Source organism: Panthera tigris, chromosome D2, assembly GCF_018350195.1.
Source record: "Panthera tigris isolate Pti1 chromosome D2, P.tigris_Pti1_mat1.1, whole genome shotgun sequence".
NCBI classification, from domain to species: Eukaryota; Metazoa; Chordata; class Mammalia; order Carnivora; family Felidae; genus Panthera; species Panthera tigris.
The window spans coordinates 8665379-8691047 of NC_056670.1; the positions used below are offsets into that span (position 1 = coordinate 8665379).

Below are 25669 nucleotides of genomic sequence, written 5' to 3' on the forward strand. Positions count from 1 at the left end.
GCCACCTTGCTGAACTCAAGGATTCTTTAGGATTTTATATAAACAAGATAATGTCATCTTGGATGAAAAGAGATTTACTTCTTACTTTCCCATCTGGATGATTTTATTTCTTATTGTCTAATTGCCCTGGCTAAAATGTCTAGTACAAAGTTAAATAAAACTGACAATAACTGGCGTCCTTGAATTTTAATTGATCTTGTTGGAAAAGCGTCCAGTATTTCATCATTGAATATATTATTAGCTGTAGATTTTCCTGGGTGATCCTTCTCAGATTGAAAAAATTCCCTTTTATTCCTCATTTGTTGAGTGCTTTTATTATGAAAGGATATTGGGTTTTGTTCCTTGTTTTGTGTGTCTATGGGGATGATCGTGTGATTTTTGAAAGTTAAACCAACCTTGCATTCCTGAGAAAAATTCCCCTTCATCACAATGTGTAATGTTTTTGTATGTTGCAGGATTCAGTGTGCTATTATTTTGCTGGGGATTCTTGTGCCCAAATTCATAAAAGATACGTGTCTTGTTTTATTTTTAATTTTTTTTTAACATTTATTCTTTTTTGAAAGACAGAGAGAGACAGAGCACAAACGGGGGATGGCCAGACAGAGAGGGAGACACAGAACCTGAAGGAGGCTCCAGGCTCCGAGCTGTCAGCACAGAGCCTGATGCAGGGCTTGAACTCACGGACCATGAGATCATGACCTGAGCCGAAGTCAGCCACTTAACCGACTGAGCCACCCAGGTGCCCCTATTTTTAATTTTTTTTGTCATGCCTTTGGTTTTGATAGGATAATACTGGCCTCATAGAATGAGTTGGGAAAAGTACCATCCTCCTCTATTTTGGTGAAGTGTTTGGAAAGAATTGGTGGAATTCACTTGTAAGCCATCTAGACCTAGGCTTTTCTTGCTGGTAGTTATTGATTAGTGACTTTGTGTCTTTACATGTTGTAGGTCTACTCAGATTGTCCATTTCTTCTTCAGTCAGTTTGGGTCCTTTATGCCTTTCTAGGAATTTTCCCATTCATATTAAGGTATCTAATTTATTGGCATGTAATTGCTCATATTATTTCTTACCATCTTTTTTTTTTGTTTCTGTCAGGTGGGTAGTAAAGTCCACTCTTTCGTTTCTTATTCTAGTACTTTGAGTACCACTTTCTCCTCTGTCCACTCCCATCTCATCTGTATAGTTAATGTTTGCCAATTTTTTTTTTACCTTTTCAAAGCACCAGCTTATGGTTACATTGATTTTCTCCACTGTTGTTCTAGTCTCTATTTTATTAATTTGTACTCTAATCTTTTGTTATTAACTCTTCATACTTGCTTCAAGTTTATTTTACTTCCTCTTTTCAATGTCTTAATGTGGAAGTTTAGTTTATTGATTTGAGATCTTTCTTATTTTAAATATAGGCATATGCAACTATAAATGCCTCGCTAAGCCCTGCTTTAACTGCATCCTATATATTTGTTATGTTGTGTCTTCAATTTCCTTCATCTCAAGGTATGATATAAATTCTTTCTTATTTTTTTCTTTGGACCATTGGTTATTAGGAGTATGTTGTTTAATTTCTACCTATTTGTAAGTTTCCCAGATTTCCTTTTGTTATTGACTTATAGTTCCAGTCCATTGTGGTTAGAGAACATACTTTGTATTATTTGTATCCTTTCAAATTTCCTTAGGTTTGTTTATGCCTAGCATATGGTCTGTCTTGAATAATGTTTTATGTGGACTTAAGAATGTGTATGCAGGTGTTGTTGGATGGAGTGTTCTATAGATATCTCTTAGGTGTAGTTGGTTCATGGTGCTGTTCGAGTCTTCTTTTTTGTTGTTGTTGTTAATCTTCTGCCTAGTTGTATCTTATTGGAAGTGAGATATTGAATATTAGTCTCTGACTACTATTTTCAGTTGTCTATTTCTCCCTTCAAACCTTGCAGTTTTTGCTTCATGTGTTTTGGAGCTTTGTTTTTAGGTGTATATGTGTTTATAATTGTTATATTTTCCTGATGGATTGACCCATAAAATGCCCCTTTTTATGTCTAGTAACATTTTTTGCTTCAAAGTCTATTTTATTTGATGTTAGTATAGCCACTCCAACTTTTTTGAAACTGCTATTTATATGATACAGCTTTTCCATCCTTTTATTTTAAATCTATTTATAGCCTAGATCTAAAATATGTCTCCTGTAGATAGCATATAGGAGGATACTGCTTTTTTTGCCCATATAACAAACACTTCCTTTAGATTATATTGTTTAATCCACTTACATTTAGTGTTATTATAATATAGTTAGATTTATATCTGCCATTTTATTTTTTTGTTTTCTAAATATCTCATTTAAATTTTTTTAATGTTTATTTATTTTTGAGAGAGAGACAGAGAGATACAGAGTATAAGTGGGGGAGGGGCAGAGAGAAGGAGACATGGAATCTGAAGCAGGGTCCAGGCTCTGAGCTGTCAGCACAGAGCCTGACGTGGGGCTTGAACCCAACGAGCTGTGAGATCATGACCTGAGCTGAAGTCAGACGCTTAACCAACTGAGCCACCCAGGTTCCTCTAAATATCTAATTTTTAACCTACTCCTTCTTTACTATTTTCTGCATTAAGTGAATATTCTCTAATGTGGCATTTCAATTTCCTTAGTGATTTTTTTTCATAATAACTTTTGAGTTATTTCCTTATTGATTGTCCTAGGGCTTACTACAAACATATTTTGTTTTCCTGGTACAGTAGTCCACCCTCCGCCATGGAGATATGTCCCAAGACCCTCAGTGGATACCTGAAACCACATACAGTACCAAACCTTAGTCATACTAATTTTTTCCTCTATATGCATACATGCATATGATAAAGTTTAATTTATACAGTAGACACAGTAAGAAATTAACAAAAATAACTAATAATGAAACAAAAATTATAGCAATATACTATAATAAAGGTTATGTGAATGTGGTCTCTCTCAAAATATCTTATTGTACTGTACTTAGCCTTCCTCTTGTGATGATGCGAGATGATAAAATGCCCACATGATGAGATGAAATGAGGTGAATGACATAAACATTGTGACATAGCATTACGTTACCATTGACCTTTTGATAATACATCATGGGTAACTGAAACCACAGAAAAGGAAATGCAGATAAGTGGGGGACTGCTACATATAAAAGCTTATTTTTGTATAACTTTTAAAATCATGGTAAAAAATCATGTAACATAAATTTACAATCTTAACCATTTTTTAAAAAATGTTTTATTTATTTTTGAAAGAGAGCAAGCATGAGCAGGGGAGGGGCAGAGAGAGAGGACAAAAGATCCAAAGCACGCTCTGCATTGACAGTAGTGAGCCTAATGTGGGGCCTGAACACACAAACCATGAGGTCAACCTGAGCTGAAGTCGGACACTCAACTGACTGAGCCATCCAGGTGTCCCTCAGTCTTAACCATTTTTAAGTGTATGGTTCAGTAGTCTTAAGTATATTCACATTGTTGGGGAATGAACTTTTCCATCTTGCAAAACTTAAATTCTAAACCCATTAAACAACACCTCCCCATTTTCCCTAGCCCCTCAACCACCATTCTACCTTCTATTTCTATGAACTTGACTGTTTTACAGACCTTCTATAATTGGAATCATACAGTCTTTGTTTTTTTATGACTGGCTTATTTCACTTAGCACAATGTCTTCAAGTTTCATACAGGTTATAGCATATGAAAAAATGTCTTCCTTTTTTTCTTCTCTTGGAACACCACATAAAAAGTATTAGTCCTGAATTTTTTCATTAGAAAAATAGCAGAGGGTGATAGTATAGGAAATCTGATGACTCAAAAAAAAAAAAAAGGGTGAGCTCATGGGTTGAAGATGAGGGCAACTAAAATACTAAATGAATGATGAAAGAACTTAAACTTCTATTAATATCATTAGATTACAAAAGGAGGACATATGAAAAAAGAGCTGAGGGTGCCTGGGTGGCTCAGTTAGTAAAGCATCCGACTTCAGCTCAGGTCATGATCTCACTGTTTGTGGGTTTGAGCCCTGCATCAGGCTCTGTGCTGACAGCTCAGAGCCTGGAGCCTCCTTCAGATTCTGTGTCTCCCTCTCTCTCTGCCCCTCCCCCGCTCATGCTCTGTCTGTCTCCTTCAAAAATAAATAATGTCAATTTGTTTAATTTAACTTTTCATATAACTTTCAAAAATGTTGCCAATCTTACATGTCATAAGAATTATTATGTGGTATTTTAAATCCTTACATTTTTGTTATTTCTTATAATATACTTTAATATACAATAAGTGGATTGCTCATTTTTTATTGTGTTTTAGGAATATTTTGTATGGTTTAGATATGAATTTTTTTTGCAAATTTTGTATCAAATGTGTGTTTAGCAAATATTTTCTTATAATCTGTTGTCTGTTTTTTCATTCTCTTAGCACTACTCTGTCTTCCACAGAGTAGATGTTTATAATGTCAGTAAGTCCCGTTTATCCATTTTGTTTCATGGATTGTTTTGTAGTGTATATAAAAATATATCACCAAACCTGAGGTCTCTTAGATGTTCACCTGTTATCTTCTAGAAGTTTCTTAGTTTGCGATTTTGCATTTAGGTCTATGATCCACTTTGAGTTAATTTTTGTGAAAAGTGTAAATTCTATGTCTAGATTCATTTGTTTTGCATGTTTGTCCTATTGTCCTAGCATTATTTGTTGAAAAATTATCTTTTCTTCATTAAATTACTTTTGCTCTTTTGTCAAAAACCAGTTGACTGTATTTGTGTGGGTTTCTGAATCTGTTCTAAAGACAGATAAAGACATTGATCTATGTCTTTATTTGCTAATACATACTGTCAAAAATCAATTGACCATGGATGTGTGTGGTTATTTCTAGGCCCCCAATTCTATTTATTTTTCTATATACCTATCCTTAAAGCAGCACCACACTGTTCTCTTTTATGTAGTTGTGTAGTAAGTTTATAAATCACAAAGTGTGAGTCATCCAACTTTGTTCTTTTTCAACATTGCTTTGCTATTCAAGATGCTTATTTCTTTATGAATTTGAGAATTGGTTTTTTCATTTCTGTAAAATGGCTTTTGGAATTTTGATAGCGATTGCATTGAACCTGTATATGGCTTTGAGTAATATTGCCGTCTTAAGAACATTAAGTCTTCCATAGCATGAACATGGAATGTCTTTCCGTTTATTTCAGTCTACTTCAATTCTTGCAACAATGTTTTGCAGATTTCAACCTACAATTTCTTTATCTCTTTCTTAGGATTGTTACTAGTGTTTTATTCTTTTGTATGCTATTGGAAATGGAATTTCTTAATTTCCTTTTCCATTGCTGCTGTACAGAAACACGAGTGATTTTTCAGTATTGATCTCGTATCTTAAAAATTAACCTAATTCATATACTAGGGCTATTTGCTAGTATTTTATTAAGGATTTTTATAACTATACTAATAATTTTCATCTGTAGTTTTTCTTTGTGATTTCTTTTTTGTTGTTGTTTGTTGTCTCTTCTTAATAAGGAGAATGCTGGCATAATAATGAATGAAATGTTCTCTCCACTATTTTATGGAAGAGTTTGGAAAGATTGATGTTAATTATCCTTTTAAATATTTGGTTGAATTTATGAGTAAAGCCATCTGATCCTAGGCTTTTCTTTGTTGAGGGGTTTTTCATTACTGATTTAACCTCTGTCTGTTATGGATCTGTTGAGATTTTCTATTCTTGAGTTTAGGTAATTTATGTGTTTCTTGGTATTGTTTGACATCTATTGTCGGTGTATTTGTCTTTTACCTTACATGAGAAATAAAAAGAGGAGTTACTAACACAAAATACAGTGATACTGGTTTTTATATTTACCTGTGTAGTTATCTTTACTGGTATTCCTTATTTCTTAATATGGCTTCAAGTTACTGTCTAATGTCTAGTGCCCTTCCTTTTCAGGCTAAAGAAGGCCTTTTAGAGTTTCTTATAGGTCAGGTCTACACTGACTTAGCTTGACTAAACTTTGGTCAGGCCTCCCTTCCCTTCAAAATTCCCTCTGAATTTTGTTTTGTCCCCAGGTCTGAGCCTGAACAGCTCCCTGAACATGCACCCTGAACAGCTCATCCCAAGGTTGGCTGACCACAGTGGGAACATTTCATGTCAGACTACCCCATCATGCTTTTTGTTCACCTCCCCAACTCACTTGCCCAGTTTTCTCTCAAAAATTTCTGCTGAGCGTTTTCCATCCTCCCTATAAAAGAAAAACCTTTTTCTAAAGTTTATTTCCTTATGTCAGTAATCTCTACACCCAACATTTGGCTTGAACTCACAACCCTGAGATCAAGAGTCACGTGCTCCCCCAACTGAGCCAGCCAGTTGCCCCTTTTTTCTATTCAATTTTGAGATGCTTTCAGATTGAAGTCAGAGCATTGTTCCTATTGCAATAGTCTTTTTGAAATAAGTTTCTCCTTACCGAAGTCTGGATTTATTTTTATTTGATACTTGAAGGGTCCAGTGCTTATCTTCCTCACTGCTGAGAGAAATGCTATTATTTTATATACTGTTTACTATTATTTTTATTTCATTGCTAGCATTTCTGGTATTTAATTCGTTTGGCTTTCTATTCAAGGTAACTTTCCTATTTATGTTAATAACATACATCGATTTACATTTTTGCCTCCTTTGGTAGCTTGGTGTTCAAAAGGCACATAGGCTTTAAGACTTTTTCTCTGAGGTACTGAAAAAATACAGGGCTGCATACAGAAGTGACAACCACCTGCCACAGTCTCTGAATTGCTAAAGAAACATCAACGTTTTCAAAATTCTCCAGGTCCTTAGCGAGCGGACTTGTGGGAAATGGAGTCCGGAAGTTTCAGAGTCCGCCGCGCGTGGTCATGGGAACGGGTCTCCTTACGGCTCCTTCTGCGCATGGGCAGAACTTCGCAGGCCCTTCTAGGTTCTCCCGCTTACGGTGAGAGACGGTGCGGAACCTCCACGATCCTGCAGGTCTGCCTGCCGCTCTGGGAGCTGGTGCGGCCCAAGTGGGAGGGTTGGCGAGGCCAGAGGGTTGGCGAGCTCCCAAAGGATCCCCGAGCTCCCAAAGGTGCCTAGCGTGGGGAAGAGGCCCGCGAACCCCGGCGGGACCCTCGGCTGTTGTACCCGAGAGACTGGGTGGGGGAGGCTTCTGCCGGGTGGAGGGACTCCGGGACCGGAGAGTTTGTGTTAGGGGGAGGGGCCGGCGTGGGATGCGGGGATGCGGGGACCAGGTAGCCCGGGGAAGATGCACATTCCGCGTGGATCCCGGGGCGTGGCTTGTGCGGCCGCGGGAGGAGCGTCCGGTGCGCATGCGTGGTGGGTGCGCTCAGCCGCAGAGAGAGGGGGCCCGGGTTGAGCGGGTGTTTTGATGCAGGGCAGCACCGGGTATAAAAGAGTCATCTGGGAAAAATAACCTACCTGAGACTTTACGTCTGTAAAACTGAAGGTATTCATAACATCTGCCTCCTGGAGTTCAGAGGCCTAGCAGTAAATATTAGCGACTGTTAACAGACTTCTTATTCGTTACTTTATGCTCACTTAGGTGGGTATAGCTCTCCTTGCTGTAACAAATTGGAAAACTGAGACCGAGAGGAAAGTTATATGCCCGAAGTCACAACATTAGCAGATAAACTAGAAGACAGTTTTAGTTGTTTCTCCAAATGTCTTGGTCTTTGCAATTTACTATCTTGGTTATAAAAGCCAGCACTGCATCCTGCACGCTTAGCAGAAGTAATTTGGCATGTGAAGAAACAATTTGAACGATTGAATCTTACCATGGCAGTTCTGTTTGAGGGATTTCTAGGTGTCTTCAGAGCCTCTGGTAGACAGCATAATTGTTTCTGAGTTAGGTCTGTAACTGTTCTCAGAAGCCTTGATTTGAGTTTATTGAAGGTCTGACCTGAGAGATTCCATGGAGCAGCAAATACAGTTGAACTGTGGGCCTGGATGACAATTCAGTTAAAAAGAATTTGCCCCTTGGGTACTTTTCTCATCTACCTTTGAATGAAGCACGTTTTGTCAAGTAAGGAAGAGTCTCTGGGAACAGAATCTTACCTGGAGAGAACCATTCCATGATTCGACTGAGTTTTTGAGCAGAGGCAGTGTAGTTCCCAGAGAGGAGCAGATATTAGGTTTGCACAGCCTGTTCAGAATGAGTGAGATTTGAGAATGTTGCCACCTTCAGAATCCTTCAGGGCTGCCTAATGAAGGGAAGTCTGGACCAGGTTTCAGAAGAGAGGCATCTGGGTTGCACCAATGGAGGACAGTTAGGCTTCATTGGAGGCGCTCCAAGGACATGCAGGAAGGGGCCTTAAAACCAGATCTGAATCAGTCTTGTCTCACCAATCCCAGCTCATCCCCCACTCTCTTTATTTTTCACTCACTCTTCCCAGATTCCGAGCTGTCTTTCACATGATGAATCTGACATTTAAAGGTGTGCGGATGAGTTCTTTATAGGATAGCAGTACAAGAAGAGTTTATTTTTCTTCCTAAAAGGTGAGGAAAAATTGGTGCTGAGGGTGTAAGTGAATTTCCCTGGTTTTGTGTTAGGGGCAGAGCCCAAAGTAGATATTGAATCTCCCCACACCCAGGCCAGTGCTGACCACATCATCACTGTGGAAACACATTTCTTAAAAGACAGCCGTTTCAGAGTGTACATCTATTTTAGAAAAAACAATTAAAAAGTACCCTTACCTGAAAGTGCCTCCGTCCTTTTTTTTCACAGCTTCGGTTGAGTTCTCTAATTTGGGGAGTAAACAAGGAAATATACATGTAACAACTTTTATTATAAAACCTTTGCTGAAGGTGTAGTGTTCCTTCATTTAGCATATTGTCATTTGTTTAACCAATTTTTTGATTTTTAAAACTTCTTTGAAGTAGAATAAAGGGGTTATTATTTTAAACTGTTTTAAAATATCAATATTGTAAAATATCAATAGACAAGAGTTCCATTCACCCAGTGAAAAATTGCACACCCAAGCTTTGCATGGCCAAATCACAGTCACATGTGGCCATGTGGGTGCTTTATCTTATGTCCTTTCCTGCCCCTTCTCCAAGGTGAAAAGGATATAAAATGCCTATAGAGAGGCATTTTATCCTGGTGATGTTGGTGGCTTTTTAAGAAGGCAAATCCAGGAACTGCAAAGCAATCTGTATCTTTAATGACTTCATTCCTGTTTTTCTATCCCAGCTATACTTTCAGAGATTTCAACATTTTTCCAAGAAAGACCAGCAAATTATGAAGAAATCCTATGTGAGTTGTTGTTGAAGTCATTTTATGCTTTGTTTTATAATGGATTTTATGAGGGTAACGACTCCTGTATTTTAAATGAAAAGTAGAAATAGATAAAATGAACCTGAGGGAAACAGCATGACACAATGGTTCTCGAACTTTAGTGCACATCAGATCAAAACTGGAAAGTTTATTAAACCATAGAATGGGACCCGAAAATTTTCATTTTGAACAGGATTGCAGGTGATGTTGAGGTCTATAGACCAGTAGCATTGGAGTAACAGATCAATAGGGCAAAGTTGACGAGACACACACACACACACACACACACACACACACACACACAGTTCAAATGAAATTAGATGGTTAGCAAACTTAAGTTGCAAATATTTCTGACCTTTTAGCCATGACCAAGAAAAAAAAAAAAAAAAAAAAGACTGTTAACATTGATCATGCACCGAGCAATCCGACTCCATTTGGAGCCTAAAGACTTTCTGGCATTGAGAGGTGAATAAAACAACTTTTGTTTCTTTTATGTAGATGATAAACAACCTTCTGGTGGCAACCAGAATGCCTATCATTATCTTTCAGTGGAAGCAAAAGACAAAGCTGAGCAGAGCCCAGTTAATGAGGTTTTTTAGGAGACCATGTTACTGAAGCCACGTAGACAGCTTTCCGATGATCTTGATTTATTTTTGGTTTTGTTTTCCCTCGATAAAAGTTACTCTGGAATTCTCAGTCCCTGGCAACCAGTAAAATACATTCTGTTGCTGTAGACTTGCCTCTTCTGGGTCTTTTATATAAATACAGTCACATGATACGTATTTTTGTGTGTGTCTTCCTTCACTTAGCAGAAGCTTTAAAAGTTTGTTCGTATTGTAGGATGTTACAGACTTCATTTTCTTATCCAACTTTATTAAGGTGTATTTGACAAAACTCTAAGACATTTAAAGTGTACATCATGATGATTTTGATATTTGTATACATTGTGAAAGGACTCCTCCTGTCTAGTTAGCAAACACGTCCGTTACCTCACATAGTTCTTCGTTTCTTGGCGTAGCAACTTTTTTTTTTAATGTTTTATTATTAAAAACAATATTTTTTAATGTTTATTTTTGAGACAGAGAGAGAGAGGAGACAGAGTTTGAGTAGGGGAGGGGCAGAGAGAGAGGGAGACACAGAATCTGAAGCAGGCTCCAGGCTCTGAGCTGTCAGCACAGAGCCCTGTGTAGGGCTCGAACCCACGAACAGTGAGATCATGACCTGAGTTGAATTCGGAGGCTTAACTGCCTGAGCCACCCAGGTATCACTGGCATAGCAAATTTTAATTGTACAATACAGGGATACCAGCTCTAGTCCCCATGTTACACATTAGATCATCAAGCCTTCTTCATTTTATAGCTGAATGTGTGTGCCTTTTTACCAAGACTTCGTTCCTTTTTATTGGTGAATAATATTCCATTGCACAGATGGAGGACCACATTTTGTTTATCCACTTATTGGTTAATGGACATTGGGTCTTTTTCTGCCTTTCCACTATTGTGAATAGTGCTGCTCTGAACATTTCATGTGCAAGTTTTGCTTGAATATGTGTCTTTAGTTCTTCTGGGTGTTTACTCAGAAGTGATAATGCTGGACCATATGTTAGTTGTATTCTTACCTTACTGAGGAACCGTCAGACTTGTTCACAGTGGCTGCACAATTTCACATTTCCACCAGCAATGTATGCAAGTTTGTTTCTCCTCGTTGTTGACAACGCTTGCTGTCTTTTTATGTTAGCCATCCTAGTGGGTATGAAGTAATATATCATTGTGGTTTTGATTTGCTTTTCCCTAATGACTAATGAGTACCTTTTCATGTGCTTGTTTGGTATTTGGATATCTGCTTTGCATGCATGTCTGTTCAAATCCTTGGCCCATTTTTATTATTATTATTACTCCTGGCACCCTTTATTTTTATTTTTTTCTGTATTATTATTTTTTAATGTTTATTTTTGAAAGAGAGAGCGATTATGTGAGAGTGGGGGAGGGGCAGAGAGAGGGAGAGACAGAATGTGAATCAGGCTCTGCACTGTCAGCGCAAAGTCTGACGTGGGGCTGGAACCCACAAACCGTGAGATTGTGACATGAGCCAAAGTCAGATGCTCAGCCGACTGAACCATCCAGGTGCCCCTCAAATCCTTGGTTCATTTTTTAAATTGGATTTTTTGTTAGTATTTTGGGTACTAGATTTTTTAAATTTTTTTTATTTTATTTTTTGAGGGACAGAGACAGAGAACTAGTCAGGGAGGGGCAGAGAGAGAGGGAGACACGGAATCCGAAGCAGGCTCCAGACTCTGAGCTGTCAGCACAGAGCCTGACGCAGGGCTCGAACTCACAAACCACGAGATCATGACCTGAGCTGAAGTCGGATGCTCAACCGACCGAGCCACCCAGGCGCCCCATTGGGTACTAGACTTTTATCAGATGTATGATTTTCAAATATTTCTTCTCATTCTGTGAGTTGTCTTTTCATTCTCTTGATGGCATGTCCTTTGATTCACAAAAGGTTATAATTTGGTAAAATCTGGTTTCTCTTTTTCTTTATTGCATTTGCCATTGATGTCTTGTCTAAGAATCCATGTCAAATCTAAGATCATGAAGATTCACTCCTGTTTTCTTCTAAGAGTTATAGTTTTTAGCTCTTACATGTAGGTCTTTGATCTGTTTTGAGATAATTTTTGTGTATAATATGAGGGAGGGGTCCATTTTCATTCATTTGCATGTGGATATCCAGTTCCAATGTCATTTGTTGAAGAGACTATTTTTTTTCTCCCACACCCCTTAGGCTTGTTACTGTTAGGTAAGGTGCAGTTTTGTTGTTGTGTAATGAGTTTCTGTAAAGAAAGACTTTTTTGTAAAGACTGTATTTGCTCCATTTCATTACAGAAGTGTATTCCATTTACCAATGGTGAACTAGTAATTAAAAAAGGTTTTTTTAATGTTTTTATTTATTTTTGAGAAAGAGAGTGCACACACATGCAAGTGGGGGAAGGGCAGAGGGAGAGAGGGAGACACAGAATCCGAAGCAGGCTCCAGGCTTTGAGCTGTCAGCACAGAGCCTGATGCGGGGCTCAAACTCATGAACCGCGAGATCACGACCTGACCCCAAGTTGGACACTTAACCTACTGAGCCACCCAGGTGTCCCCCAGTGGTGAACTAGAGATTTTCTTAAATGCCTGGGGCCAACAAAACCAAAAATCTCTGAGTCCTTGCTGCTGGGGTCTAGGTGTGTTGGGTTATACCACCACCACCACCACCACCACCACCACCACCACCACCGGCACGAGACCGGGCCGTTGACAACTCTTCCCTCGCGCTCACTTGCTGTTGGCGCAGAGCTGATGGCCACCAGAGGTGAGAGCCTGGGGCTTCATTGGGTCTTTTCTGAACATGCACCCTGTCCTGAATACGTGTGTCTTCTAGATTTCCAGGAACATGTGGAAGCTTTTCAGTCTCAAGCTATTCCACTCCCCAGCGTTTCTCGCCAGACTTTTTTGGCATGTCTTGTTCGCCCCACGCGTTATCTTTTGCCCCTGGTGGCAGCAGCTGGTTCATTTGCCTCACATGTTTTCAGCAGGTGCCCTCCCCGTATCCTGTGATGTGCGAGAGTTATAGGAGTATTTTGCCTTAGTCTTTTCATGTCTCCACTAGGCAGGTCAAAACAGGCAGTCCCCATTGTTTGAGAACCAGCTCTGTTCCATTCTCTCCAGCACCAGGAATCCACACCAAGAATGTGGGATTTCATCTTCCAGGACTGTTGCTGAGCCAGTTCGTGGGTTGAATTGTGTCTCCTGAAAATTCATGTGTTGGAGCCCTAACCCCCGATACCTTAGAATGTGACCTTATTTGGAGGTAGGATCTTTACCAAGGTAATCAAGTTAAAGTGACATCATTAGGGTGGGCCTTAATATGGTATGACTGGTGTCCTCATCAAAGGGAGATTTGGACCCAGAGCTGCGTACAGAGGGAAGATGATGAGACACAGGGAGACGGTCGCCTGCAAGCCCACGGAAGAAGCCTTGACCGGCTTCTTCCCTCGCAGAAGGAACCACCTTGCCAACACCATAGTCTTGGAGTCTAGCCTCCGCACTGCGACCGTAACTTTCTGTTAGGACAGCCGCCCAGTTTGCGTTCTTTGCTGTGGCGGCTCTGGCCCACGAGGGCCCCCTGCGAGGCTGAGGTGGAGCAAGGCTAAGTCAAAGCCACACGGGTCTCTCCTACCAGGTTTCAGCTGCCTTCTGTATCCGTCCTTCGGTAGGTGGTTGTCAACCTTTGCCTCTTTTCCAGAGGTCTGATAAAATTCATTCGGATAGTTGTTGCCATTGTTCTGATGTTTCTGTGGAGGGATGGACCCCGGGCAGTTCCCCGCTCTTACCTTCCTGACCCAGACCCGCTTCGGGGATCGTTTGCAGGGCACGAGTTGCTCGACCTCTCTGCCTGTGCTCTTGTGCGGTCCCTACTGCTGGCTCCTGTGACTCCACACAAGCCCCTTCCTCCTGTCAGTGAGATTTCCCTCATGGAATCTTGACTTGGCAGACCATGTTTCCTATTACATTAATTTCCTACTAGAGCTGTAACAAATTACCTCGGAGGTAGTGGCTGGAGCCGACACAGATTTGTCCTCTTACAGATCTGGAAGTCTGACGTCTGAAATGACTCTGACGGGGCTAAGGTCAAGGCAGTGGCAGGACAGGTATCTTCTGGAGGCTCTGAGGGGAGAATCTGTTTCCTTGCTTTTTTGGCGGGGTGAGGGGGGGGTGGCTCTTGTGGCACCTTCCTCCATTTTCAAAGCACATTACGTCAATCACTGCCTTTTTGTCTCCACGTCGCCTTCCCGTCTGTAGTCCAGTCTCTGCCAGCTTGTTAGGACACCTGTCATTATGCTCCAGGCAAGATCTGGATAATCCAGGAAAATCTCTTTTCAAGATTCTTACCTTAATCATATATGCAAAGCCCCTTTAGCCATGTGCAGGAATGTTCACAGGTTCCGGGGATTAGATGTGAATATCTCTGGGGCCATTAATCACCCTACCACTTCTGGCTTTTCATCCCTGACTCACTGTTCGCTTCTATTTGTGTATGTACATTGATTTGTCATTCCATTTGTGTAGGGAGACAACCGTGTGTATGTATCATGAAGGAATATATATTTTTGTTGTATATGATTTTTAGAATTCTGAAGGCTGTATCTCATTTGATGTGTATGTTACCTCAGCTCTGTGTTTGAAATTTAATATTGCATTTAAGATCTATCCAAGTTGATTAATACTTAATTCTTTCTAATGTTGTTATGACACCATACATTTTAGTTGTCCGTTTCTTTAAGGCATGCCATTTTCATTTTTCATTTTTATGTATAATTCTCCAGTGAACATCTTTTACATTTTCTCTCCCCGAATAAGAGCAAGCATTTCAAGCACACCAGAGCCTACACACATGATTAATATTGTTGGACCCTGAAAGGAAAGGACTTGCACTGTCACTTGGTACTGCCTGATTGGTCTCCTAAGTAACCATACCGCTCACGCCAGCTTATAGGATAGCACAGAGTTCTTTACCTCCTTATTGATGGTTGTTATTGTTATTTAAAAATTATTGCTTGGGGCACCAGCGTGGCTCAGTTGGTTGGGCTTCTGACTGCAGCTCCTGTCAGGTCATAGTCTTACAGGTCGTGAGTTCCAGCCCCGCTTTGGGCTCTGTGCTGACAGCTCAGAGCCTGGAGCCTGCTTCGGATTGTGTTTTCCTCTCTCTCTTGCCCTTCCCCTGCTCTCTCTCTCTCTCTCTCTCTAAAAAATAAATAAACATTTTTAAAAAAATTAAAAAATTATGGCCAGTCTGATGGATAATGAAAGCCTCATTGTTGTGATTTGTATTTCTCTGATTATTTTATCAGATTGTGTCTTTCAGTTTTCTTCTGTGAAACGTTGGCTTATATATTTTGTATATTTTTACATATTTTTCTCTTGATTTCGTTCTTGTGTTTCTTACTAATTTGTAAATATCCTTTATGAGTTTTGTATAGTAATCTTTGTTTTTATTCGTTGTAAATATCTTCTCCAGGGTTTGTTCTATCTTTTAACTTTACGGTATTGTTGGTCATGTGGAAATGTTGTATTTTGATGTAGGCAGATTTGTGAATCTTTTTTTCAAGGTTTTTGTTTTTATTTGTTGGGTTTTTAGGTTTTTTTGCGTTTTTTGTTTTTGTTTGTTTTCTGCAGTCCTTTTATCCTTTGGGTATATTCCCATTGTGATATGTAGTCACATTCCTATGCCTTAAATTCAGCAGATATTTTCTCACTGAGGTGTACCATCAAATTGAGACACAATTAGATTCATTTGTTTCATTTGCTATTTGTTTTAGGGTTTTGTTTTCATTTTGATAATTATTTTTGTTTAAGTATAAAAAACACTTACAGTTTTCTGAAGATGAACTGTACATATAATACACAGCATATTCAGAAATCAGTCTGGCTTCTATCTCTGTCCCCTCCATCCTGTTTCTTGTTCCTTCCCTTACCTTTTGAGGGTGACCATTTTGTTTTAAGTTTTTTTTTTTTAATTAAAAAAAATTTTTTTTTTTATTTTAGAGCGCACATGAGCAGGGCACAGGGAGAGAGAGAGGGAATCTCAAGCAGGCTCCACATTCAGTGCAGAGCCTGATGTTGGGTTCGCTCCCACAACCTGGGATCTTGACCTGAGCCGAAATCCAGAATCAGGCAGGCAACCAACTGAGCCACTCAGGTGCCCCAAGTTTTCATTTGAATTCCAGTTAATTAACATACAGTGTTATGTTAATTTTACTTGTACAATACAGTGATTCTCATTTTGTTATTTTTAATTAAGCAGACCCATGTGTAGGTCTTTGTGGGTCGCATATTATACTTGATTTTCTCACTTAAACTTTTTGTCACTTAATAATATATTATGGAGTTCACTCTGTAGCACTATATGGAGATATTCCCCAGTTCTTTTTCCAGTGGCTCCGCACCACTCCATGGTGTGAGTCTATCATAACACATTCAACCAGTTCTTTATTAATTTGGGTGGTTTCTAGTCTTTCGTAAATATAAATAGTGATGTAGCCTTGCGCCTATGTCTTTTCTTTCTTTGGCTAGCGTGCCCTGTGGTTGGTTCCCAGAAGTGGGATTTCTGCGTTAAGTGGTAAATTCATCTGTAATTTAGCTAACTATTGCCATATTCCACTTCTTAGTGGTTAATCATTTTACATTCTCAGCAGCAGGATATCAGGATGCTTTTATGTCAACAGCAAATTAAATTAAGTATATATGTTGTTATTCTTTTGGATTTCTGCCAGTCCGATAGGAGTGAAATTGTTCGGTATAATTTTTATTTTCACTTTTCTTTTTAAAGGGTGAGCTTGATTTTATAAGGTTTAGTTACTGCCATTAGTGTTTCTCTTCCTGTGAGTTTTCTCTTCTCAGTTCCTGTCCATATTTCATGGGGCAGTTGATTTTTTCCTTTTAAGGAGCTCATTATATAGGGATATTAACCCTTTCTTTGTCACCTAAGTTGTGAATACTTACCTCTGAGTTGTCATTTTTGTTTACTCTTGATTTTGGTTTTAACTTTATTTAACTCTGCAGAGGGTTTTCTTTGCTTGTTTTTTAATTTTTTTGGTCAAATTTGTTATTTTATTTTATTGCATCAGGATTTTTAGTCACGGTTAGGAAAATTTTATTCTTTCTTAAGTTATCGGGGAACTCACCCATGTTTTCTTCCATACCTTACGTAGTCTTTTACATTAACCTTGACCAATCCGTTTGCAGTTTTCTTGATGTATAGATGAGAAAGGATCCCATTTATCTTTCTTATCCTATTAAGTTATCTTATCACTGTCTGTTTAAGAAAATTTTTTTTAACGTTTATTTATTTTTTGAGAGACAGAGACAGAGACAGAGACAGAGGGTGAGTCGGGGGAAGGGCAGAGAGAGAGGGAGACACAGAATCCAAAACAGGCTCCAGCTCTGAAACATCCGCACAGAGCCCCATGCAGGGCTCGAACTCACAAACCGTGAGATCATGACCTGAGCTGAAGTTGGTCACTCGCCAACTGAGCCACCCAGGTGCTCCAAGTTATCTTATCAGTGTTAATGAAAGATTCTTTTTCCTACTCTATGATATTGTCTTTATCATTTACTAAATTCCAGATGCATTTGAGTCTTTCCATTGATCCCTTTTTTTATTTATGTGTCTTGTACCACATTATTTTAATTATGGAAGCTTTATGTTTATATCTGGTACTTTCCGGTAGATTAATTCCTCCTCATTGCTCTTTTCTCAGGTTTTTCTTGGCTTACTTTGCTTTTCTTCCAATTAAATATATAACCAACTTGTTTTATGCCCACTTAGAAGCTTGATGGTATTTTTTTTGAGACTGCATTAAATTGCCCTATTAATGTTATGAATCAAAATCTTTTTGATGCTAAGATTTCTTCTGTGAGAACATGGGCTAGCTTTCAGTTTCTTCTAATAGCTTTTTAAAGGAGTGTTTTCACAGCTTTCTTTATGTAGGTTTTGTTCATTTTTTGTTATGACTTCACGTCTAAGTATTTTACTTCAGCTTTTATATTTTCAAAGTTAAAAAGATAGAAGCATTTTCCCCACATACTTTCTTTGTCTGTGATATCTCTATGTGTACCCAAAGTGTCCTTTAAACTTTACTGGGTTTAGGATCCAATTAAAGATCATACCCTTATATTCTTTCATATGATAGATTTTTATTTTTTAAGTCCTGGTCACATGTCTTGCTGAGTAGTTATTCTTGAACTTAATGCTTTAGAATCATCTGAAACTCTTCGAATATTCCTAGACCCAGACTATGCTTCATACCAGTTAAGTCCGAAGGTCTGGGGATGATGCCTGGCTGTGGGCAGCCATGTCGAGAAGCAGGTCTGTGGTCTGTGGCCCCCACGTCTGGTTCGACAGATCTGTTTTTCCTCATGATTAGAGTCAGATTGTGTATTTTTATTAGGCTCATTTATTGTATACTTGTAAGGTATGACTGTACCATTATTAATAATACCACCATATAGCCACTCGAAAAGTAGAGTTTTCTTGTCTCCTTTTGTAAACTCATAATCTGTCACAGGACACTTGGAGACTGTGTGAATGTTCTTATTCCCAATAGCCTTTCACTCAGTGGTTGATGGTGTGGGTTAAGCATTTTTCTCATGTTGATTGGCCATGGATGTTTTCTTTCGTGAAGTCACTGTGTTAGGTCCTTTTCCCATTTTTCCATTAGTTCATGTTGTTCCTTACTGATTTTAGGAGCATTTTATATATTTTGGATATAATCCCTGTATCATTTCAAGATGTTGCTAAAATTTCCTGTTCTCTGGTTTGCTTTTTTAAAAAATTATTTCCTTCTGATTAATAGAAGTTCTTAACTTCACTGTCCTCCTATTAATTTCACTCTTTTTCTTTATGGTTAGTGTTTTTGGTGTCTTGCTTAAATTTTTTTTGCTTGTCTACAGACTGTGAAGATAGTTTTTTGTGTAATATTCTGGAAGTTTTACTGATCGCATTTCAACCTACAGTCCATCTGGAATTGATTTTCACATATTATGTGAGATTGAAATCAAATTTTTTTTTTCAATGTCCTTTTCTCACTGCTTTACTAGTAACACTTTTTTTTTCTTTTTTTTTTAATAAACCAGGTGTCCATGTTTGTGGGTCAGATTCTAGATTATAAATTTAGTTCCATTGATCTTTCAGTTTATTCTTTTACTGATAGTGCACTCTGTTAAATCACTCTAACTTTGGAATAAATCTTTATATCCACTAGTACATCAGTTTTGTACTTCAAAATAAATTACCTCAAATTTTACAGGTAAGAACAACACAAGTTTATTATCTCACAGTTTTTGTGGATAAGGAGTCTGGAAATAGGTTATCTAGGTCCTCTTAGGAGTAAGGTTGCAATCAAAGTGTCACCTGGGTTCCCTTCCATACATATGTGGCAGAATTTATTTCTACATAGCTCTAGAACTCAGAGTAGCCTGCTTCTTTCAGATCAGTAGAAGAATGTCTCTGATATTTTACCCTCTTTAAGTGACTCACATGATTAGGTCAGGCCCACCCAAGGCAATCTCCCATTTAGATCAGAGTCAGCTGATTAAGGGATCTTAATTATACTTGGAAAACATGTTTTGCCATTGAATATAACATAACACAAGGAACACAATATCACAGGAACACAAGTCTCTCCCACTTAAGAGATTATATCAGTGTGAGGCTCTTTGGAGGTCATCTTGGAATTCTTCCTAGTCATTGTGAGTTTACTCATTTTGTTCTCCAAGATGGCTTTGGTTATTCTTGGTCATTTGAGTTTCTTCATAAGTTTGAGAATGAACTTGTCAGCTTCCACAGGAATATCTGCCAAGATTTTAATTCTGATTGTCTGGATTTAACCGATCGTTCTGATTTATAGGCTAATTTGGGGAGAAATTAGGTTTTTGTAACCTAATATTGGTTAGGTTACAACCAATAGGTTTTTGTAACCTAATATTGAGTTATCCAATCCATGAATATAGTGTATTCATTTATTCGGGTATTCCTTGTTTATTCTCAATAATACTTAAAAAATTTCTGGGTAATAGTCTAATCTTTTCCCTGTTAACTAGTTTTTAATATATGGCATGAGCATTTATTAGCTATTTGTTTTGATAACCTGGGAATGATACGTCTCTGTCTCTGCCTGCTTATGTCTGTTTCTTGCAATATTTTCCACAGTGGTCATCTCCTAAGTGGGTCATATATAACCCAGGGACTGTGCAAGAGTCTGTTCAGTTATGGGAAGAAAATACTCAGATGCCTCCCTACATTTATTTTAATCCAAAAAAACAAAAAAAAAGAATGGAGAAATCTAATGTACGGTGAAATGAATATAGACAGTAATACCGTATATTATCATTAGGTAATGTGGTAAATAGAGCTATGCCGGCAATCATTATAACATGTAGGTGTATCAAAGTTACACAATGTTACGTGCCAAATTTATTCAGTTGAAAACAATAAAAGTGACTTAGAAAAAAAATAATGAGGAAACTTAATATATAGATTCACATTATAAGTTGACAATCCTATGAAAGAAAGGTTTCTTAGAAGAGTAACCAAATATTTTGGATGCCCCTATTCTACTGGAGTTACGTCCAGAATTGCTCGTACCACGTTCCCTGAATACCGCTATAGCTCTTTATCTTCTCAGAGTCCCAACAGTACTCCCCTGTGTGTTCATTGTTACTGCTTTCACTACATATTTTGGACGTATACATGGTGATGCTGTTGCCCGAGTTTTGTGAATGATACTCTGTTATCAGTGAAACCCACCCCAGTAGCAGCAGTAGAACTTTTCTCCCCTCTGTAACCTCTATCTACATCGTGCATCTTTTTCCTGTAGTAACATCTCATCGCAGTTACATGCTTACACGTTTATGTGTGTTTGTCAGATTATGTGCTCCTTGAGGACAGTGACGTGGTGTTATTGGTCTTCAGATTCTCAGAGTAGGAGAGGTCTTTATGGCACGTAGGCACGTACCACGACCCCGGTAACTTGGCACAACGGTGAGGACCTTTCCAGTCAAGTGCACAAGTAGACTTGCCATGACACATTTTCTAATTGCCTGTGCATGGCGAACTCCCTGACGGTTCTCTGACAGCTGTCCCATGCCTTCCAGTTCTGATTACTTACACTTAAACACAAACGTGCTGTTTCAGGGATCCTTATCATTTGAGGATGTGACTGTGGGCTTCTCCCAGGAAGAGTGGCAGCACCTGGACCCTGCCCAGAGGACCCTGTACAGGGACGTGATGCTGGAGAACTACAGCCACCTTGTCGCAGTGGGTAAGGGGTTGTTTGCCATGTAGACTCCTAGTATGCACATCCTTTCTTGATTTGAAACCTGTAGAAGCTTCGTTGAATTTAGTGATATGGAGGCTTGATACTCAAGTATTAAGGGGAAGGATTGTTGAAACACCATAAAGAATGTTTTATTTTTCGGGGCTCCTGGGTGACTTAGTCGGTTAAGCGTCTGACTTTGGCTCAGGTCATGATCTCACGGTCTGTGTCAGGCTCTGTACTGACACCTCAGCCTGGAGCCTTCTTCGATTCTGTGTCTCCTTCTCTCTGCACCACCCCCCCCCCCAAATAAATAAACATTAAAAAAAAAAAAGAATGTTTTCTATTTCAATGAAAGATTGTATTTGGCCCCTGAAGCTTCGTTTTCTGTGTTCTTCAAAGGCCCTGAAACCCATGGGCCTAGCCCAGTTGCCATGTCGTTTCCCATTCACAGGGTGCTGTGTCCCTAAACCAGACGTGATCTTCAGGCTGGAACAAGGACAGCAGCCATGGCTCGTAGAGGAAGAGTCCCTAGACCAGAGCTGCCCAGGTGAGTTAGTATGTGTTAAACGGATGGACACCTGATGGCACGGTATGAATCCCTTTTATTCTCAGGTGCTTGCTTGTATGTTCATTTTCACATTCAGCAAATACTGAGTACCCACTGTGTGGCACGAAGGTTTTAGGTGCCAGAAATACTTCAGCAAACTAAATTTGCTCCTCGCTTCGTGGACCCTGCATTCTGATAGGGAGAGAAAGATAAGAAACAAACAACAGTTCGTACGTAACGCGCAAACGCATGATATGCCGATAAAATAGCGAGGAAGTTGAAGATGAAAACTAATGAAATGTTATACTTGAGAAAAGAGGTTCAGGAAGGCACTTGGGTGATATCAACTTGAACGGAATGAGGTGAGGATTATGGATGGCAGAGGAGACATTAAATGTCAGTCTACCGAGGCAGGAATGTGCTTGGTGTTTTTGAGGACACACACGTGTCACTGTGGACTAGGGGAAATGAGTGAGCAGAGAGTGGTAAGAGTTGACATTGTGGAGGTAATGGAGCTCAAATTACATAGGGCCGTTCAGGCCATGATAAAGACTGATTTTATACTGAGTCAAATGAAAAGCCATTGGTAGGATTTTACCTACTAAGCAACATATGCTTATTTTTCTTTTAACTTTTCTCTCTGGCCACTGGGCAAAGAAAATACTACTGGGGCAGAGGGATGAAAGGGAGACCAGCAGGACAGTACTGCAGTCTCTGAGGAGGGGGGATAGGTTACCCCCGGTTGGGAGTGGCGGAGAAGAGTGGCCATGGTTGGCTTCTGGTTATGGTTTGAAGGTGGGACCTATAAGATGTGCTGTGAGTTGGATGAGGAACGTGAGAGAAAGAAAGGAGTCAGCGACTCCAAGGATTTCATCCAGAGCAATTGGATGAATGGGTACCGGTTGCCAAGATGGGGGGAGATTGGGGAGAAGCAGTTTAGAAGTCATAGGAGTTTAGACTGCACATACCAAGTTTCAGGTGATTATAAACTGTCCAGGTTTACCTGGGAGTAAGTAAGCATTTGACTGTTTGAACAGAGGTAGTTTAGGGGAGACCCCAGGTTGGAGATGATTTATTTGGAAATTATCAATTTATGGTAGTACTTAAAGTTTTTAAATTTAGTGTCTGAGCCTAAGGGACCAGACAGCCTCTCCTTAGAGGTACCAATGAACAGATCTGAGAGGTCTGAAGACTGTCCCCTGGGCTACCGGCTTTCAGAAGTCATTAAAATGAGAAAGCTCAGTGAAGAAGAGAGACAAGCAGTTTGGGGATAAGGTGGAAACAGAGAATGTGGCGTCCTGTAGCCAAATTAAGACAGTTTTCAAAAACAAAATGAACGTTTTGAAGAATATGTAACGTCAGCCTTTTTTCTCTCTCTGCTCACAAACCATCCAGAAGCATTAAGGAAAATGAACCACATACATGTCACTATGACACGAGAGGATATCTGAAATCCCAAATCAGTGCAGGTGTAAACGGTGCGAAATTGGACAAATCAAGGAGCGTGTGTATCAGCAGGCGGGTAGAAAACAAAAGCATTTCTGATGCTCTGGGGGACTGGCGCAGTGCTTTTCGTGAACAGAGTGCGTAGTCTGAGGTGTGAAACGTAAAACTTAGATTAACAGCAGTGCTGTGCCCTAGATGGCTGAGCTCCCTCGGATGCAGTTTGCTTCTGCCAAGCAGATGTAGTAAAGTGTAGAAACCAAACATATCTTCCAGTAGCCTCTTCTGTTTCTGTGATAGCGCAAGAGAGGCTTTACGTCTGGGAAAACCGCCTCACAGACGTCTAAATGTGGAGAGAGAATCTTACGCTCTCTTAGCGGGTACTTGCAGGCCACAGGATTTGAAGCAAAAACTCGCTCGGTAACAATTGGTAAGGATGTGCAGACCTTCTACAAAAATGAGGGAAGCGGTTAGGAGGAAAGGAAAGTTCCAGACGGCAGTTGCCTTGGTGACCAGAGCTCTGTAATTAGCGCATCGGGTCGCTCGGACCAACAGGGTATTGTCAGAGTCTTCATGTGAACCGCTGTGTCCCAGAGCGGTGCGTCGGAGAGGTGGAAGGGAGAACGATAGATCTGTGGTCTTCTTCCTGTTCTCCTTTATTAGATGCAATTGTTCTGTAGAGGTTTGACTACCTTTCTTTTCTGGATTGCATCAGACGGTTTGTCTGGGCAGATGCTGGGGCCCCAGAGCCTCCGTGGGTCCAGTTCGGTTACCGGGGCACGTAGTTTCTGGAAGTCAGCTCGACACCCGCCGTTCCTCACTCTGGAGCGACAGCAGTGCCAGCCCGGTGACCCGACGCAGGGATCGCCAAGAGAGAAGCCGCTGCCAAGGCCGCTCTGGCTACGAAGGAAGGCAGAGTTTGGCTGATCTATAAACTGAGTCCAGTACATGTGCAAAATGCTTGTTCATAAGGAATTACCTTGTCAGCCTAAGACGTGACTCTCTTCCCTTCTCTCGAGTAAACCTTGTGCAGCGTGCTGTTCCTTACAAAGCTCACCTCCTTTCAGCCTGAGTAATTGAACAGGAACCAGCACAAAATACATACGAAACTGTTGCAAGAAAAAAGGGAGGACAAAGATCGGCAAGAAAGATAGTAGGTGATTGAATTGTCATTTGATCAAAGTAGTCATAAAGTAGATAAATAGTGTGACCAAATATTAAATAATGAGTTTCAAAAGAGAGAACTAATGGAATTAATTACCTCTGTGATACGAGTTTTTAAGGAAGAGGTTAATAGAAAACAAATTGTGGGGTGTCAAAGTCAGAAAAGAATTGAAACAAAAAATAAAATCACAGTCAAGAAAGGAAATCGGAGGAATCGCAAGAAAAAACAGATAGTGTTGAAATTACATTCAGAAGGAAGTGAGACATGTGAGCGAGAAGCAGCTGAAATGAGTCCTGAAGATTAGAGCTCCCCCGCATGCTCTGCCTACAGTTCGTCCCCCAAATGGGAAAGTAAAGGAAATAGAACAAGTATTTAAAATAACCCAGGAACACTTTTTGTGGGGGGGGTTGGAGGGAGAGGTGCAATTGAATCTGTATAAAAGGGCCAGTCGCATCCACATTAGGATAGATTCTAATAAAGGGACGGGATTTCAAAAACAAAGAGTCAGTTTGATAACCAGCCAATATGAGAGAAAGTCCAACTAGCTTCAGACTTTTCCATAGTTAAATCTGTAGGTAAGAATTAGCACAGCAGTTCCTACAAAATCCTTAGTGTGTTCCATTGACAGTATTAGACCCATTTAAGAGGATCTTCTTTAATGAGGAACAAATCTTTTTCGAATAGGCAAGAACCCTAGGATCATTGTTCCTGGAAGCCTCTATTAGAGAATGAGTATCAGGTAACCAAGGAGTGACAGAAAGAAAGCATGGTAAAAAGACTGGTGGTGGGCTTTGAATTTAACTGAAGAACTAATTAAAGCAATTGTGGGAGCTAGCTGACAGAAGAGAATGTACCAGTTGCAAATCTGGGCAACACAAAGGCTGGGTGTCTGTGTAGATAAAAGGCTAAAAACAAGTGGAGAGCAATGAAGGTGTATGAATACACCTGTTATAACACGATATGTGCATTCCTGAAAAATCACTGCTCCATATGAAGCAGTAAACTAAAAGTCACTGGGCTGATGGCAAAATGGGATTGGGGCTAGAACACTCAAAAGCTTTGTCAGTGACATAGTGAGATAGCACCGTTCGAGTCTCCAGCTAGAATTTTGTATTCATTTATTTCTCCTTTCAGTTCTGTTCGGTTTTGCTTTATCTATTTAAAGATTTATTATTGGGGCGCCTGGGTGGCTCAGTTGGTTAGGCGTCGACTTTGGCTCAGGTCATGATATCACGGCTCATGGGTTCGAGCCCCGCGTTGGGCTCTGTGCTGACAGTTCGGAGACTGGAGCCTGTTTTGGACTGTGGATCCCTCTCTCTCTGCCTCTCCCCTGCTTGTGCTCTGTCTCTCTCTCTCTCTCTCTCTCTCTCTC

The 25669-nt window shown here is 39.8% G+C and overlaps 1 protein-coding gene across 1 annotated transcript in view; it reads left to right on the forward strand.

The window, feature by feature from the left end:
- Window positions 1-25669, forward strand: part of LOC102955878 (zinc finger protein 33B-like) — a 47009-nt gene that overhangs the window by 10543 nt on the left and 10797 nt on the right. Inside the window, exons 2-4 of the mRNA XM_042959813.1 lie at window positions 6805-6980; window positions 21019-21145; window positions 21594-21689. Coding sequence (XP_042815747.1) covers window positions 6831-6980; window positions 21019-21145; window positions 21594-21689 — 373 coding nt within the window. The 5' untranslated portion in view covers window positions 6805-6830. The remainder of the gene's footprint in view (window positions 1-6804; window positions 6981-21018; window positions 21146-21593; window positions 21690-25669) is intronic.